This window comes from Elephantulus edwardii, unplaced genomic scaffold, assembly GCF_000299155.1.
Source record: "Elephantulus edwardii isolate Elephantulus edwardi_28Jun2011 unplaced genomic scaffold, EleEdw1.0 scaffold00120, whole genome shotgun sequence".
Lineage (NCBI taxonomy): Eukaryota > Metazoa > Chordata > Mammalia > Macroscelidea > Macroscelididae > Elephantulus > Elephantulus edwardii.
In genome coordinates, this window is record NW_006399870.1 from 3456547 (window position 1) to 3474192 (window position 17646).

Here is a 17646-nt window from a genome sequence, read left to right on the forward strand (position 1 = left end):
TTCAATAGGAATTACATCTCAACGTCAATAAAATAAAAATCCTTGCCACTTGTTTGATAAGGAACATCATGATGGATGGAGAAAGGATTGAGATTGCCAATGATTTCATCTTAGTTGGATCCACAATCAATAACCTTGGTACTAGCCATCAGGAGATCAAAATGTATATTGCACTGGAAAACTCTGTAGTCAGGGACCTCTCAAAATTATTCAGGAGCAATGATGTCAGTTTGAGTACCATGGTGCTCTTGATTCAGGCTATGGTCATTTAAATCATTTGCTATGCATCTGAGAGCTGGACATTACTAAGGATGACAGAAGAAATATTGATTTCACTTAACTGTGGTGTTGGAAAATAGTACTGAATACCTCATGGACTGTCAAAGAACAGATATGATGGAGAAGGTACAGCCAGAGTGTTCCTAGGAGACAAAGATAATGATGTTTCATCTCACATATTTTGAGTATGTTGCTAGGAGAGGTTATTCCTTGGAGAGGAACATCATGCTGTAAAGGTGGCGGGACATCGAAGGAGAGGAAGAGTCTTAACCAGATGGGTTCACACAGTGACTGCAGCAATGGACTTGGGAGTGTCAGAGATTGTGAGGATGGCACAGGATAGGACAGGGTTCAGATCTGTTGTTCATCGTCACTATGAATTGTACTCGACTATATGGCACCTATAAACAGTTAGTATGTTTTATGATTTGTGACATTTATGTTAAAAGTATTTTTTTTAATCTAATGCTGCAATCAATTGATATATTTCAACAGACTCTACCCTGAATGTGCTCACCAAGTTGTGCCTAGAAATCTGAAGGACAAACCACCTGGCCAACTGAATGGAAGAGGTTTATATTTGTTCCATTCCAAAGACAGGTGATCTGACAGAGTGTGAAAATTATAGAACAATATCATTACTATTCTGTGCAAGCAAGATTCTGATGAAAATGATCAAAAAATAACTGGAACATCACATCAACAGAGAATTGCCAGAAGTGCAGGCTGGGTTTAGAAGAGGCCATGATACTAGGAATATTGTAGCTAATGTTAGATAGATCTTGGCTGAAAACAGGTCGTACAAGAGGAATGTCTGTGTTTCATTAATTATGCAAAGGCATTTTACTGTGTGGACCAACAAGAAACTGTGGCTACCTCTGAGAAGAATGGGAATCCAACAACATGCTTATGTGAAGCCTATACTTGGGCCAGGAGGCATTCATCAGAACAGAGCAGGGAAAAACTACATGGCTCATAATTGGAAAGGGTATACACCAGGATGTGTTCTATCTCCATACCTTTTCAATCTATATGCAAAAGAGATTATCCGGGAGGCTGGGCTCTGTGAGGAGAAATGTGGCAATAGGATTGGAGGAAGACTCATCAACAATCTGCTTCTTACAGATGACACAACCCTGCTTCCTGAAACCGAAGAGGACCTAAAACACTTGGTGTAGAAGGTCAAGGACTGCAGCCTCCAATATGGGTTGAAACTCAATATCAAGAAAACAATCTCAGTCCTGGGCTGATTGGCAGCATCATGATAGATGGTGAAGAGATTGAGATTGTTAACAGCTTAAGTTTGCTTGGCTCCACAATCTCTTGGTTCCAGCAGCCAGGAAATTAAAAGACAAATTGTATTGGGAAAGTCTGCTGTTAGAGACCTCTCCAAAGTACTGCGGAGCAATGATGTCAGTCTGGAGACTAAGGTGTACCTGATCCAGGTCACAGTTTTTGCAATTACTTGCTATGCATCAGATAGCTAGACAATGACTAGGGATGATAGAAGGAGAATTGATTCCTTTGAGCCATGGTGGTGGAGAAGAGCATACCATGGACTAGTAAGACAACAAACAGGTTTGTCCTAGAAAAGGTAAAACCAGGATACTTCTTGGAGGCAAGGGTTATGAAGCTTTGTCTGACCTATTTTGGACATGTTGCAAAGAGGGACCAGTCCTTGAAGAGGGACATCATGCTTGGAAGTGTGGAGGCACAGTGCAAGAGAGGAAGACCCTGGATGAGATGGATTGATTCAGTGAGTGGGGTAATAGGGGTATGTGTGTCAGAGACAATAAGATTGGAAGAGGATAGAGCAGGGTTTAGAACTGTTGTACACAGGGTCACTATGAGTCACAGGTGACTTAACAGCACATAAGAACAATAATAACAATGTTCAAATTTAACTGAAGGTCTTATAGTTTGTCTGGAAACTCTAACCGTGATCAAACATTTTCATTGATCTATGTGCAATGTGAACACTGACTCAAGAGCAGCTTTATATTGATGTACTAATTTTTTAATGTGACTCTATCTGGTTTTGCAGAAGCAAGTATGATAATTATATCCAGCCTTGCTTTTTTATTTCCTATAATCATCCCATGAGATATTAAGAGACTTCTCTGCAAAACTACTTTACCACAGAAGTTTTGGATTTAAAATGCATGCCACACACCTTTTTTGCTGCAGAGGAAAGTCCTTGAACCGTATCCAGGACTCGCTGCTGTTTTACCGGCCCAGATAGGCTCCCTCTGTATGATAACTAAGCCATAGTGCCACAGAATAAGCACTATCAATCACTGTTCTGTACAGTTGCTGGAAACAGTGTAATTCTGACGCTGCCTGACCTCTCAATCACATATGCCCTGAAACAACACCATAAACATAGAGCTCTTAAATGGCACAGTCAGTTACAAATAGGTCTTTAAACTTCCTGCATCAGTTATGTGTACAGGGTGAAACTGGAATCTTTATAATGTTGATAATCTGGAACAATAACTTGAATGATAAAATCAGGAGTCTATGCCTTTTTAGAAACCTAGTATCTCTTTATAAATATTTTATATTGAGTTGTACACCAAATTTGTATACAATGTGTTTCACACTTTCCTTCATTCACATTGTGTTTTATGCAATCATTCCCATAATAGTATTTTATAAAATTAATCACCATTGGACTATGCACACAGTTACCCTGCCTTTTTGGGTCCCCACAGGATCTTTCTCATTTCCTTTACCCCCTGTCTCGCGACCCTGTGATTTTTTTTTTTCCCCCCTTGCCCACCTTCACCCCTCTGCTCCCACCCCTTCCTGCCTTGGAACTGCAGATGTGTTTTACTAGTTATCCTATTTTTACAATAAACATATTTTTCTTAAAACAAGGGCAATGTGCACATGGAGTAGCAACCAAATCTCCTGAGCAGCAGACTCTGAAATAATGGTGCCTTGCCCAAGCACAGATGTTGACAGCAAGGCTTTGGAAGTATGTCACTCTCTACAGTCCTTGCAATAATCCAATCTCCTGCATCAGCTCCTACTAGGGTTCATTGTGGCTCTTCAAATCACTCATCCTACTGTTTCAACCTGTAATTTTTCCATTCTGGCTATTGTTCCAGGCACGTACATTTTGTAATTTTCAGTCCTTCTCAGTTTTTACTGTCAGTGATGAATGAACTAGTTGGAAGAAAAAATTACAGTCAGGCCAATAGCTCAGTCAGGGACTGAAGAAGGGTGCATTTATATGCTGACAAGCACTTGAGCCCTGAGCCTAAGAGCTAGTGTGGGATATGATCACCCACAGGAGGGCAGGCAGAAAAGAAAGGAATCAGGCTGCTTTTACCTGGAGTGGGACCACCCTGGACATCAGATGATCAAAGTAATGATCCACAGCATCAGCAAAGCCCTTGTACGTGGTTCTCAGCTTCATGTTGGGGTCTTGGAGCAGCCAGCTTACAGTGAGAAAGGGGAAAGTTAGTCTCACTGTTGCTTGATTGGTATAGTGATGGTGAAGTAAAAGAGGAATGCCTTCAGATTGATCCCCACCCCACTCCCCAAAGTACGCCCATCCATGCAGGAAAGGAAAGGAAAGGGTTGTTTAAAACCTGTCAGAGCTTGTACACTCATCCTTGAAACCCTACTAAGGGTCACCAGTGCCAGCAGGGATCATACCTCTCATTTAAGGCTATGGGCAGAACTCTGGGTCAAACTAAGACAAACTCTACATTGGGTCCACTCAGAAGGCTTACATTTTGGCCTGGTTTCCAGCACTCACTTTATAATCTTATTACAAAGGGGTGATAACAAAGAGCCAGGAACCACTGGGGAAGGAGAAGACAAACTCAGCCAGCCCTCCTCTTGCCCCAAAGGAAAAACAGGTCTGAAATTGGGGTAAAAAGAAATCACTCTGTTGTCCATCATTGGTCCAGAGGCTCAGCCTGGCAGGAAAGAAGCATTTGCACAGTCCCACCAGCTCTGCAGAGCTCAGCCCAGGAGGACGCAGTGAGCAAGATGAGAAGCATTTTTCAACTTGGTGTTAGGGTCATAAAACCCCACAAATGAACAGAGAACACCAGGGGTTAGTTCCAAAGCCAGAGTCATGGTATTTTACTTCCTACTTGAAATTCTCAGAAAACACTTTTTTTTCCTAGTAAAAGATTTAATATTGATTTGTGCTAGATAAATAAAGAAGAGAAAGTAGGTTTGTCCAGCTTAACATCTCCACATTATGTTCCCTAAAACAGTGTTTTCCTCCCATTCAGTTTCAGCAACCTGTGGTCTAGTGCTCCTACCTGCCTCTCTAGGTGGGTATCGTATGCACCTGTGCCTTTAACAGCAGACACTGAGCCCACAAGTAACTGTGCTTGGCCCAGCTGAGCCCAAGAAAACTTTCAACCAACATGCATCAATTTCTTCTCTTTGCTATTCTGAATAACACAATATTAGACATAAGTGTGCATACATCTGCTTGAGTCGTGGCTCTGGTTTCTTTAGGGATATATTCCCAGTAGTGGAGTTGCTGGGTCAAATGGAATTTCTATTTTCAAACTTTGAGAAAGTGTTAGATGACTTTCCATAGTGGTCTTACCATTTTACACTCTCACCAGTAGCAAATGTTCCAATCTCTCTGCAATCTCTCCAGCATTTATTGTTTGCCATCATGTTGAACTTAGCTACTGTTGCTGGGGTATGCCCATCAAAAAACAAATGGATAGGAGAACTATGGTACATTCTCACAATAAAATATTAAGCAGCTTTGAAAAACAATGAAGTTGTAAAACATCACACAATATGGCTGAGACTAGAGGACATTATGCTGAGTCACAAAAGGACACTGCATAACAATATTTGTTATAAAACATGTGGGGAGAATAGGAAAAGAGTGGGTAGATAATGAACACTGCATTGGAACAGATGAGGGGAAGAACTATCGGAAAGGAATGTTAAGTGTTGTATGTAGGACAACAATCTAGAACAAGAGGTGCATTGCAAAGTGGACTGAGGAGGGGGAGGGAGAAAAATGTGCAACAATGAATGAATAAAACCATTTAAAAAACCCCAAAATGCACCAATTTGAAATGCACAGGGCAAGAGCCATCTCTGCACCAGGAGAGATGACACAGAGGTGAGGTGGCCCAGGTGGAGAAGACCAAACCCACTGTGCCCTTGGGAAAGGACTGTGTCGTGTTGGAAACAGAAAACAAAACAAGTGGCTGGTGCATCTGAGCTGTGAGAGGTCGCTCCCTGGGGAAAGCCCAACCACACACAGGACTGCCTCGGTCCCCTGGGACTGGTAGGCCGGCAGAGCAGTCTAACTGCTGCCGCATGAGGATGGGCAAGACTTTCATATAGACAAGAAGTGTGATCGCTAGGAAATAATGACAACAATTGTGTCAACTAGGGATGACTCCTGTCCAGATCTTACTCTCACAACAGATTATTGCACTGAGTTCTACTGAGTTTGGCTGTCACTATGCATAAGATAATAAATGAATGACTCAGATTTGAAGATGCAACCATAATGTATTTTCCTGAATTTAAATAGTTTGACTTAAAAAAAAATGCTAATAACATTCTTTTTTTTTTTTGCTAGTAACATTCTTGAGAAATGCACAAGGCAAGTAGTCTTTTTCCTGTTTTGAGAACAGAGAAAGTGAGATTCCAGCAAAGCTGAACAGCTACGCTTGGATTCCAACTAAAGGATAGAATCCTGATGAAATAAATGCCCTCCGAGTGGTCAGTTCTCTACCTGCTGCTTTTTACAGAGGAGAAGGGGGAAAAACACAGGGATTTTTACAAGGCCATAGTTATGACATCATTTAAAAAAGTCCTTTTTGGCTTCCATTCACTCTCAAAAGTAAATACAATCCAGAATGGAATTGTGTGCTTCTAAATACAATGGCTCCATTTTGTCATCAGCATTTTGCGTAAGAACACAGACCCAGCGATTTGTGGTCCTTCCCAGCCCTGCATACCTGGGCAAGCCCCCAAGGTCGATCTCACTGCAGATATAGGGGCCTGGGCGCAGAATCACCCACAGTCCAAGCTCCGCAGCCATCCAGATAAAGGCCCTAGGGAGGGAGACAGTGTTGGGGACTCTGACATTGAGAGATGGGCTGAGGGTGGAGGAAGAGGAAAGGGAAGATGCCCAGCACAGGAAACAAACCCAGAGCATAGAGTGTTCTCGTTCAACCTGGGGACAAGGCTAGTGAAGCAAAGGCAACGACTCTCCCACCAGCAGAGCAAGGAATCCAAAAGTAGAGGCATCCCAGGGAAAAGGGGTTTTCATTATTTACACAGAACCAAAGAGAGCTAAGGAAGAAGGGTTCAAGGACTGTGCTGATAGCATCCAAACAGTGGAACTGACCCCTAGGAGTCACCATAACCTAAACAGGCACAGGTCCACACAGTACCTGGTGCAGTAACTGGTACAGTGCTAGTTCTGGGCACAGAAGCTGTAGGCCCCGCCCCACCAAGTTTAACATCTGATCCCGAATGCAGAGCCTTTCTGAGCATCCTGAGAAACAGGCTTCAGACTCTCAGGTGGCCACTTCTCTGTGTCCTACCCAGAACCTGCTGCAGAAGTAACATCAACACCTACTCCAGATCCAGGTTTCCAGAGAAGTCAAATTTGCCTCTTTCTGGCTCATGGAGGTTCCATGGAACATAACTGTAACAGAAATAGAATTAGAGTCAAGAGATTTTCATTCATTACATGTAATTTTGTAGGTTATCTTCTTTGTCCCTAAAACCCACATGCACTGTTAGTATTGTGTTTTTTAAATGTACTATCCTAATGTCTTTGGGAAAACAAGCAAGAACTGACTGCAGGACTCACGTCAGTGTTTCAAGCTATGGTGGCTTACACTGTACTGTGATGCTAGAAGTTACAGCACAGGTATTTAAAATACTGGCAGGGTCACACAGGGTAAACAGCAGCTGGTCGCAACAGCTTCCAGAGTAAGAGAAACTAGAAACAAAGGCCTGACAATCTACTTCCCAAAAATGTTGTTAGGTGGCATCGAGTAGCCTGCAATTCATAGTGACCTAAAGAACAATAGCTCTGAGCCCTGCCCTATCCTGAAACAGTTTCATTGTCTCTGAAACACCTACCCATTTTTCCCAGTTATTGTGTCAATCCATCTCATCCAGAGTCTTCTCCAGCACTGTGGCTCTACCTGTCCAAGCATGTTTTTCTCCAGGGATTGATTGTTCCTGGCAACATGCCCAAAGTATGAGACAGAGCTTCACAATCCTTGCCTCTAAAGAGCAACCTGATTTCATCTTCTCCTGGACAGATCTGTCTGCTCTCTTGGCCATCCATGGTACCTTCAATACTTTTCTTTGGCACCACAACCCAAGGGCATCGATTCTTCTTCTGTCATCCTAAGCTTTCACATGCATAGTAAATAATTGCAAATATCATGGCCTAGGTCAAGCACACCTTAATCTCTAGACTGATATAGTTTTTCAGCACTCAGAAGAAGTCCCTGACAGCAGACATTCTCAGCAAAATTCATTTTTTTATTTCCTGACGCTGGTGCCAAGAGTTCACTATGGATTTGAACAAGATAAAATTGTTAACAATTTCAATCTCTTTTCCATCCATCATGCTGCCAATTGGCCCAGTGGTGAGAATCTTTGTCTTCTTGATATTGAGCTTCAATCCATAAAGACTTTTTGCAGGTCCTCCTCAGTTTCAGTGAGCAAGATTGTGTCATATACACAATACATGTTGTTGATAAGTCTTTCTCCAATTCTAATGCTACGTTCTTCACAAAGCCCAGCCTCCTGAATGATCTGTTTCATATATAGATTGAAAAGGTATGAAGACAAGACATATCCCTGATGCACTCCCTTCCTGATTTTGAATTATGCAGTGTTTTCTTGCTCTGTTCTGATGAAAGCTTCTGGTCTAAGTATAGGTTTTGCATGAGCACAATCACACTTTCTGGGATTCTCATTCTTCTCAATGTTAGGCACAATTTGTTGTGATCTATAAAATCTTATGGATCAGAAGAAAATATTGCCCAATATAGGGCTAGAAGATGAGCTGCTCATGTTGGAAGGTACAATGCAACAGAACTCAAGCATTTTGTTCTGTTACAGATAAGGTCACCATGAGTGAAGGTCCACAGATGGCAACTAATAACAAGCTGCCTTAGAGAATCCAGGGCACGTTCCTGAGGGACTAAGGTCAGATTGTGTTAGGAGAAGGGTGAGAATGTCAACAGGGCTGGGTGAAGTACAGACCTGCTGACTCAGCGGTCCCACACAACTGACCACAGGCCAGCTTTCTACAAAGATTAACTTTATTGCAAAAGATTAAAACTAGAGTAAAGGGTCTAATATAATCTTTAAACCTTTCATAAAAAAATCCCCTGATTTTTTCCTTAAAACCAAACAATAGTTTCATTAATAAGGAATCATCTGTTTTTCAGCATTATGCTCTTTTATGATCTATATATACAAGATCAAGCTGACAATAACTTAAAAGGTTAGACAGGAACCTTAGAGGGCAGGGAGCTTATGTTGATAGGGAAGAACAACTCAGAAAATGTGTTTGAGAATTTGAAGCACAACTTGAAGAGAGAAATCAGTATCAATGAACTGTATAGCAGAAACTGGCAGTGGTGTATGTTTCTGCTGTCCTTATTATCAATAGGGATAAAAATAGAAAACAAATTCTTTTTAAAAGTAGAAGAGGAGAGCCAAATTATCAGCCCTGCTTTCAACAAAGTATATATCAATCCAACCAACTAAATGGAGAATCTAAACTCTAAAGGAAAGATAAGGAAGTATGAGGTCTCACTGAGTTGACACCTGGTAATAGTGATGAGAACTGCTTCCCCTCCTCATACACCCCTCCCCTGGCCTCTAGTGGAGACTCAACTGTATGGAATATACACAGGTCAAAAGAGAGGAAGGCTTTTCTCACTTCTAATTTGTATTTCACATTTCAGCAAACACAGACTGTCCTGCTTTTGTAAGGCAAAATACAGACCTCTGAAATATTCCTATAATACTCCTTCATGATAGCATGTTATGGTAACCCTATTATCAGAACTTACAAATAAAACAGTCCTTAAATTGCACACAGTTATCGTGACAATGTTGTCACAATTCAAACACTCCTTTAATACATTTTGGGAATTGTCTTCCAGGTCAATTTATAAACCAAGCAAGAAAATCCATCTCCCTGAATCGCATGGTTTTGTCTGAAAATGGAATAACATAATTTGATAGTCTCCAACTTTATTTCCCTGATCTCAATTAAAATATCTGTCAGTAATTTTGAAAACAAAACAAAACAACCCCATAAACATAAAACAATCCACTGAAAGATCAAGATTGCTCACAACTGATTGTCTATTTTCAATTATTCACTCAATCTTTGATTGTCTATCCTGTGTCCATCACTATGCCAGTCCTACACTGACATTTTTAAGACCACTCTACAAGTTGTTGTATACACTGTCGAGTGGACTACAACTCATAGTGACACTGTGAACAAAAGCTTTGAACCCTGCCCTACCTTGAGCAAATTTCATTGTCTCGGACACACCTACTCTCATTACCCCAGTTACTATATCAATCTGTTTCACCCAGGGTCTTCCTCTCCTGTGCTGTCCCTCCACCCTTTTAATCATGTCTTTTTCCAAGGACTTCTGGCAACATATCCAAAGTAAGTGAAATGGAGCCTCACAATCATTGCCTCCAAGGAGCAAACTGGTTTCACCCTCTCTAGGACAGACCTGTTTGTTCTCTTGACAGCTCATGGTATATTCAATACTCTTCTCCAGCACCACAACTCAAAGACATCAATTCTTCTTTTATCATCCTTAGTCACTGCCCAGCTCTCAGATGCATAGCAAGCTACTGAGAAGACCATGGCCTGAATAAGGCACACGTTAGTCTTTAGACTGATATTGTTGCCCTTTAGCCCTTTAGAGAGGTCCCAATGCAGTTGCTTTCTCAAAACAACTAATATTTTTATTTCCTGACTGCTGGTGCCAAGAGTGTTGATATAGAGCTGAGCAAGATGAAATTGTTAACAACTTCAATTTCTTGAATGGTGTTGCCAATTGATTCAGTGGGGAGAAACTTTGTTTTCTTGATATTAAAATGCAATCAATGTCAAAGACTGCAGTTGTTGACCTTCTTCTGAAAGAAGAATGCTAAAAGAACAGCTTCTCGTGGCAACCATTTTGAAGATCACACTTACTTGTTATGTAAATGGAAACTTTTAAAAACATCATAAATATTTACCTAATTAATCATGGTACTGCTATTCACCTTCCACATACATACTCATTCCCTTTACCACACTCTTGTGTACAACATCTTTTCTAGTTCTGTTTTTCTAGTCTTTACCTCCATTTCACATCTTACTGTCCCCATTAATCTGGAGTTCTATGAGGCTTTGGGGAAAGAGACTGTCATACTCATTAGACATAGGCACATGACTTGGGCTAATTCCAATTCTGGTATTTGTTTCTTTACAAAACTCAGCCAAAGCTTAGCTTACATGATCCCTCAGTTTACAATCTGAACATATTTTCTAAACACAAGAGAGAACCCTAGCTGAGTCTGACATGAAAATGCCCTGGCCTCTGGGTCTAGGATTCAGATAGTCTCCAGGGTCGGTGGAATGGGGCTGGGCAGCACTCACGTGGTGAGGGTGTTCAACCCACAGGCCTTCAGCTTCAGCAAGCGGTCCTTCCAGTACTGCCTGGGCACCCGGAAGTAGTGCACAGAGCCCCCGAAGATCCAGAAGGTGGAGCCCTCCAGCATGAAGTTCTGGCCTTCTGCCTGCAGCCCTAACTGGCGATGTTTTAGCCAAGGAGGGATGAGATTTTGCCAATCCAATCTGTAAAGAGTGGAGATAGTCACTAAGCCAGAAAGCAGCCTATAATGGGCCAGAGAGAGGAGAGTCAGGGTCCCAGAGAAGAGATGGGCTTCCTCTTCTCCCATACAGAATCTATGCCTGTATTTTAAGAGAGCCTGCTGCTAGGGTATTTCAGAAAAGTTCCACTTCATCCAGTTTAGCCAAACCTTGGAAAGAGCCTTTCTTCAGAATCACTATTAGATTTGGGCTGTAGGGGAAAGTAAGCTGGCATCATAGTCAGGAATAAGATAAACAGTTTTCCACAGGAAGGTGTGGGTGCTAAAAGGGAGTGAGGATGTTTTAGGGTCACACTGACACAGGAAAGGGATCCTCAGCAAGCTGAAGAGCTGCCTTCTGGCCTTGGGGATGAGGGAGCAGGTGAGCACAGGTTTCTGCAGTTGCCAGCTCAAAGCTACAAGCATTTGTGAGTCATCCGGGAATTACTAAAAGTTACCAGTGCCCAATGTTCAAACCTCTAGAGGTGGTACACAGTACAGGCATCACTTACTTTTTGAAAGTTTACACTGCTTTGCTTTTACAAAATATCTATCTTACTGTTAGAAGAGGAGTTTGTTTTCTGTTGTTGGAATTTTTTTTAAATGGAAAAAAAGGCAAAAATTGAATCTGGTGTCGAGCCTTTGTTGTGCAGCAAGATGTTAAAAGGGGCAGCACACACCCAGAGCAGCAAGACTTGCCTCACGAAGCTCCCCCCTGAGAACTGTACTTGGAATCTCAGCATCCTCCTCTGGCTTTGAACTGTGTCTGTGAACAGCGTTAAAACTTTAGGTTGTATGTGTTTTCTGACACGATTCGTTTGTTGTTGTTGATTGCCATTAAGTTGGGCATGACTCGTAACAACCCTATGAACAAAAGACCTGAAGCCTTTCTATAATTATCATCATTTCTCAAAGTTCACAGAGTTTCCAGAGGCATGTTGTTTAGGAAGTGGATGCCACCCCTGCTTCCAAACTTGTCTAAACTGGGAGATCCACCAAACACCATCCACCATGGGTAACCATTATGACATTTGACACCTCAATGACACTCAGTAGGCGTTTTTTTTTTTGGGGGGGGGATGGAAGTCTGTGAATGTTAAAAAGAAAAATTTAATTGCTGATTTGCTTTATTCCATTTTAACTTCATAGAGGTTTCATAGGAACACTTTCAGGTAACAGGAAAAACCTGGGTGAGTCACTATGTTTCAAAAGTTCTCAGCAGATTCTGATGCATAAGTGGAGATCCACTGACCTGGTAAGAGACTAGGGACTGAAGATGCCCACAGAGCAGAAGGTGACCCAGACATCTACTGCTAGCATGGGAGTTTTGTCTAAGGCTCCTTGTGAGTGTCAGTTTCCAAAGGACCACCAGTAAGAGGGCAAACAACATCTGCAATGGGAGATCTGGAAAGGAATCTTAGCTGTTACCCATTTGGGGTTAGTGCATGAGCTTCTTCCTTCGTAACATAGAGTTTATACCTGTTCCAATTGCTGTAAGCCTTGAGGTTGACTTATAAATGAAAAATCCAATGATCTGCTTTCAATATTTTTATCAATAATTGATATAAAAGTATTTTAGCATGTTTTGATGTATTAGAGATAATAGTTTCAATTGGGTTTTTATATCTTTAATATAGAATGCCAACCTTGCTATCCTTTCTCCTTTATATTTTGTGTCTAACATTATGTTTTATGTGCAAGACTATGTCAAGTCATCCAAATATAATTTCTAAAATTTAACAGTGAAAAAAATCCAATGGGATTCTATTCCCTGTACACTTCTGCCAGGGGAAGGCAAATTATAACTTCAGGATCAAATGAACTTTTGTAAGATCTGAAAGGTAGGATTTTTTTAAAACACACTTTTAAATATGTGTGTGTGTGTTAGAAGAACAATATTGTGCCACATAAAAATGAAATAAAATGTGAAGCTAGAATTTTAGTGTACATAATTAGTTTTACTCATCACACATACTCATTCTTTTAAAATTGTCTACAGCTGTTCAAAACCACAATGAGGTACCAGTTTACTCCAGTAACAGTGGCCAAGTTTAACAGGGCAACAAGTAATAAATGTTGGAGAGGGAGTGACGAGATAGGAACTCTTATAAATTGTTGTTGGAGGGATTGTAGAATGGTACAACCACTCAGTTTGGTGTTTCCTCAAAAAGCTGAACATAGAAATTCCATATTATCCAGCTATTCTACTGCTTGAAATATACCCCGAGAAAATGAAAACAGAGGCACAAACGGAGACTTCTGTATCAATGTTTTTAGCAGCGTTATTCACCATTGCAAGAACATGGAAACAGCCCAGATGTCCAACCACAGTCGAATGGATTGGGAAATTATGGTACATTCACACAATGAATACTACGCAGCATGCAGGAACAATAATTTTGTAAATTATTACCTAACTTGGGAGGGATTTAAGAGCATTATGTTGAGTGAACTCAGTCCCACAAGGACAAATATTGTATAAAACCATTATTGTAGAATGAGTCTAAGGGTGCAAGGTGGGGGGGAGGGTGGAAGCAAAGGGAAAAGGATGAGCAAGGGGAGGGGGAGATTAATCACGGAGTTGTACAATTTGATGGGTGAGGTATTAGAATTTTGTAAATAGACTAGAATAATAATAATAATAATAATAATAATAATAATAAATTGTCTACAGCTGCTTTCCTACTACAAAAGCACAGCAAACAGTTGACACTGAGGCTCCTAATGTCAAAAACATTTACTTGTGGCCTTCATAAGTTTACAGGGCCCTGTCTTAAGAGAATGAGGCCCTGGACAGCTGAAATGAATCCTCAGCATATCCATGCTCATCTGTGCAGCCCTAGCTCCCAGAGATTCTTCATCAGTTTTCCTTCTAGGTTTGATCCAACTGAAATTGTTAACGATTTCATCTTACAAATAACACTCTTGGTATCACTGTCAGGAGTTTAGGAGGATGTATTGCAATGTTAGGGACTCCTTTAAAATCCTGAAGAGCAATGACATCAGTTTAAAGACTAAAGTGCACCTGATTGAAGCCATAGTTTTTCTAATCACCTGTTATGCATCTGAGAGCTGGACAATAAATAAGGATGACAAAAGACAAACCAATGTATTTGAGTTGTGGTGCTGGAAAAGACTACTGAATATGCCATGGACTTCCAAATGAACAAACAGATATGCCCTGAAGAAGGTGCAACCAGAGTGCTCCTTGGAGACAAGGATGGACAAGCTTTGTCTCATAAAGGAATAGAAGGCTATTTCTTGGAGGAAGCCATAGTGCTTGGAAAGGTGGAGGGACAGAGAAGGAGAGGAAGAGCCTCAGCGAGATAGGTTAATACAGCATCTGTGGCAATGAGCTCAAATGTGTCAGGGGTAACAAGGTTGGCACAGGACAGGAGAGTTCAGGTCTGTTGTTCACAGGGTCACTGTAAGTTGCATGTGACTTGACAGCACCTAACAACAACATGAAGCTTAAGAAGAACTGAGAAGGCAGAGAGATTCTCTTCTTAAAAACAAGGGCATATTCATTAGGCTAGCGATTGATCTCAGAAGGCAGGAGGGACTATATGAGGAAAAATGGAAAGAGAAATAGGAAAGAATGGTAAAAGTGCTAGAAGTATGGAAATTGTGATTAATGGCACAAAACAAAATTCTTATGAATTGTTGAATATGAATTATTGGTTGAAAGTCAGTTTTCTCTGATAGCCTTCACTCAAATCAGAGTAAAAATTTTTTAAAGGGACATTGATATCTGCAGGGAAAATACATACCATTCCTATTTCTCTCTCTGGTTTCAAAAGTGATAATAAAACTTGTAATCACCCAATTAGGCAGCAATCCTCATTCACGGGTCAGAATTTCAAATGAAACAATCTTCGCTCTTTACTAAAGTACAGCATCCTGCTCCTTTCTTTTGTCTGGATGCCTCCTTCTCCCCACCTACTTATCTGCCAGTAACAAGCACCCCCTAATCAGTTCCTTGCTGATGACTAAGGAGTCTATATCTAGGTTTACTTCTCCAGAGACTGTTGCTGAGTTGGACTCAACTCATAGCTGACCTTCCAGTGGGTTTTCAGAAGCAGTAAATTACGCAGGAAAAGATTGCCCATCTTTCTCTAGGATGGTGGATTCAAACTGCCTGCCTCTGGGTTGGCAGTGCAACTCCTTTACAACTAAGTTACCAGAAATAGAGCTTTGCATGTGATAAAGTACCATGAAATGGTTATAAATTTAATAATGGTCACTACAATTATGACTATAATATTAATAAAACTATAAGAATGATTTGAATAATAAATCCAGTAATAACAAAATTACAGAAATACATACACTGTGTATGTACGTGGTTGGAGTAAAAGTCAGAGAGACTTCACTTAAGAAACTGTGCTTGATATGAAGTAGCTAAGTAAATTCAATAGTGTGGGCATATCTGGGGTTGGATAGGGCCAAGGAGAAATCTTCTGCAGCACTGAGCCCCAAAACTAGTTAAACACAAAGGCTCTGCCTGTTGGAACTCTGGGAGTGTCGGAGTACTTGGGGTGCCATGGTTTTGCTATGCATCAAAAAGCAGGAGAAAGACTAGCAATGATAGAAGGAGAATTGATGCCTTTGACCTGGGTACTGGAGAAGAGTATTGAATATACCATGAACTGCTAGGAGATGCTTCTCCTTGGAGGCAAGGTTTCTGAAGCTCTATCTGACATAATCTGGACATGCTGCAAGGTGAGACCAGTCCTTGAAGAAGAACTTCATGCTTGGAAGGGTGGAGGGACATCACAAGAGAAGAAGACCCTGGGTGAGATAGATTGACTCAGTGACTGGGGTAATGGGAGTAGATGTGTTAGAGAAAATAAGGTTGACTCAATTTAGAAGAGGGTTCAGAGCTGTTGTACATAGGGTTGCTATGAGTTGCAAGTGACTCAGCAGCACATAACAACAACCAGAAGAAGAAGCAAATTCTGGCAGAACACATTTTGTTTCTATTGCTTTTCCTAGTGGGTCATTCATTCATGATGAAATATTCTTTGTATAAAGAAACCAAGATTATCCACCTTCTTTCTACTAACATTCCCCCCCACACACACCCCGAAGTTTCTGTTCCTTTGCATCTGTGCTTTATTTTAGGGTAATTAATCATTTAATTGTAAAGTAAAGTGCAGATAAAAATGAACAGAAACTACACTGAGTCTGTGGTAAGGGTTCCAATGAGACACATTAATTTCCAGCTGTCTAGCAGACCAGACATCCTCATCATATAAGTAACACATTACTGTTGAGTCAACTCAGAACTGACCCTCCATCAGGCTTTCAGGGGCTATATATCACATGAAGACTGCCCATCTTCTCTTGCAGAGCAGCTGGTGAGTTCAAACCTCCTGCCTTTGGTTTGGCAGTGCAACTCCATAAACTCTAGGCCACCAGGGGTCCTTTATGATATAGCAGCATCCTCTAAAGTCCTCTTCTTGGACCTATCTCATTTCTGTTATTGTTGTTAGGCGATGTCAAGTCAAGTATAACCCTGCCTTATTCTGTGCCATTCTCGTTATCTCTGACACACATGAGCCCATTGCTGCAGACTCTTTCACCAATCTTTCCAAATATAATATTCTTCTCCAAAGAATGGCCAATTCTAACAACATGCCCAAAGTATGAGAGATGAAGCTTCACCATCCTTACTTCTGAGGAGCACTCTGGTTCCACTTTCTCCAAGACATATCTATTTATTCTTTTGGTAGGCCATGGGATATTGTTCTCCAACAGCTCAATTCAAAGGCATTGTCTAGCCCTTAGATGTATCACAAGTGATTGAAAAGGCCATGGCCTAAGTTAGGCACACCTTAGTCTTTGGACTGACATCATTGCTCATAAGAATTTTGCAGAGGCCCCTACAGCAAACTTGCACAATTCAATACACCTCCTAATCTGACTGCTACTACCAAAGGTGTTGATCGCTGATCCAAACAAGATGAAATCATTGACAATTTCAATTCTTTCCCCAATTATCACAATGTTGCCTATTGCCCCAGAGGTGAGGACCTTTGTTTTTTGATGAAGAGACCAAAAGTCATTACAAAGGCAGAGGAGAAGGAGGTCAAATGGGTGTCTGTGTTACACAGTGGCAAAACGGATGAATCAGATGACAACAGTCTCTAAATACTGCAGCCAGTATGTGTGCAAACACGAGTTCACTTGCAGAAACATTGAATTGTAACTGTGAAATAAAAGAAGTCCTTCACTAATAATCAAAAGTACTGCAAAAATAAAAAACCAACTCTCTTGAGTTATGCAGCACTACTGTTTTATATCTAGAAACAAACAAATAAAAACGTATTGAACTTCAGTTTAGTAAACACAATGTATTGAAGGTCAGCCTAATAAACACAAAGTATTGAACCTTTCTCTGTTCAGTCAAAAAAAAAAGCTTGTAGAGTCTGACTGAAATGATTCTATGAAATAGTGAATAAAATAATTAATGCTAACTGTTTTACT

The 17646-nt window shown here is 40.9% G+C and overlaps 1 protein-coding gene across 1 annotated transcript in view; it reads right to left on the minus strand.

Annotated features, from left to right (window-relative positions):
• The window catches only part of LOC102851165 (beta-galactosidase-1-like protein 2-like), a 92725-nt gene that overhangs the window by 65346 nt on the left and 9733 nt on the right, over positions 1-17646 (minus strand). Inside the window, exons 4-7 of the mRNA XM_006892849.1 lie at positions 10946-11143; positions 6875-6943; positions 6249-6344; positions 3617-3725 (exon numbers count right to left, since the gene is read on the minus strand). Of these exons, the coding sequence (XP_006892911.1) occupies positions 3617-3725; positions 6249-6344; positions 6875-6943; positions 10946-11143 (472 nt within the window). The remainder of the gene's footprint in view (positions 1-3616; positions 3726-6248; positions 6345-6874; positions 6944-10945; positions 11144-17646) is intronic.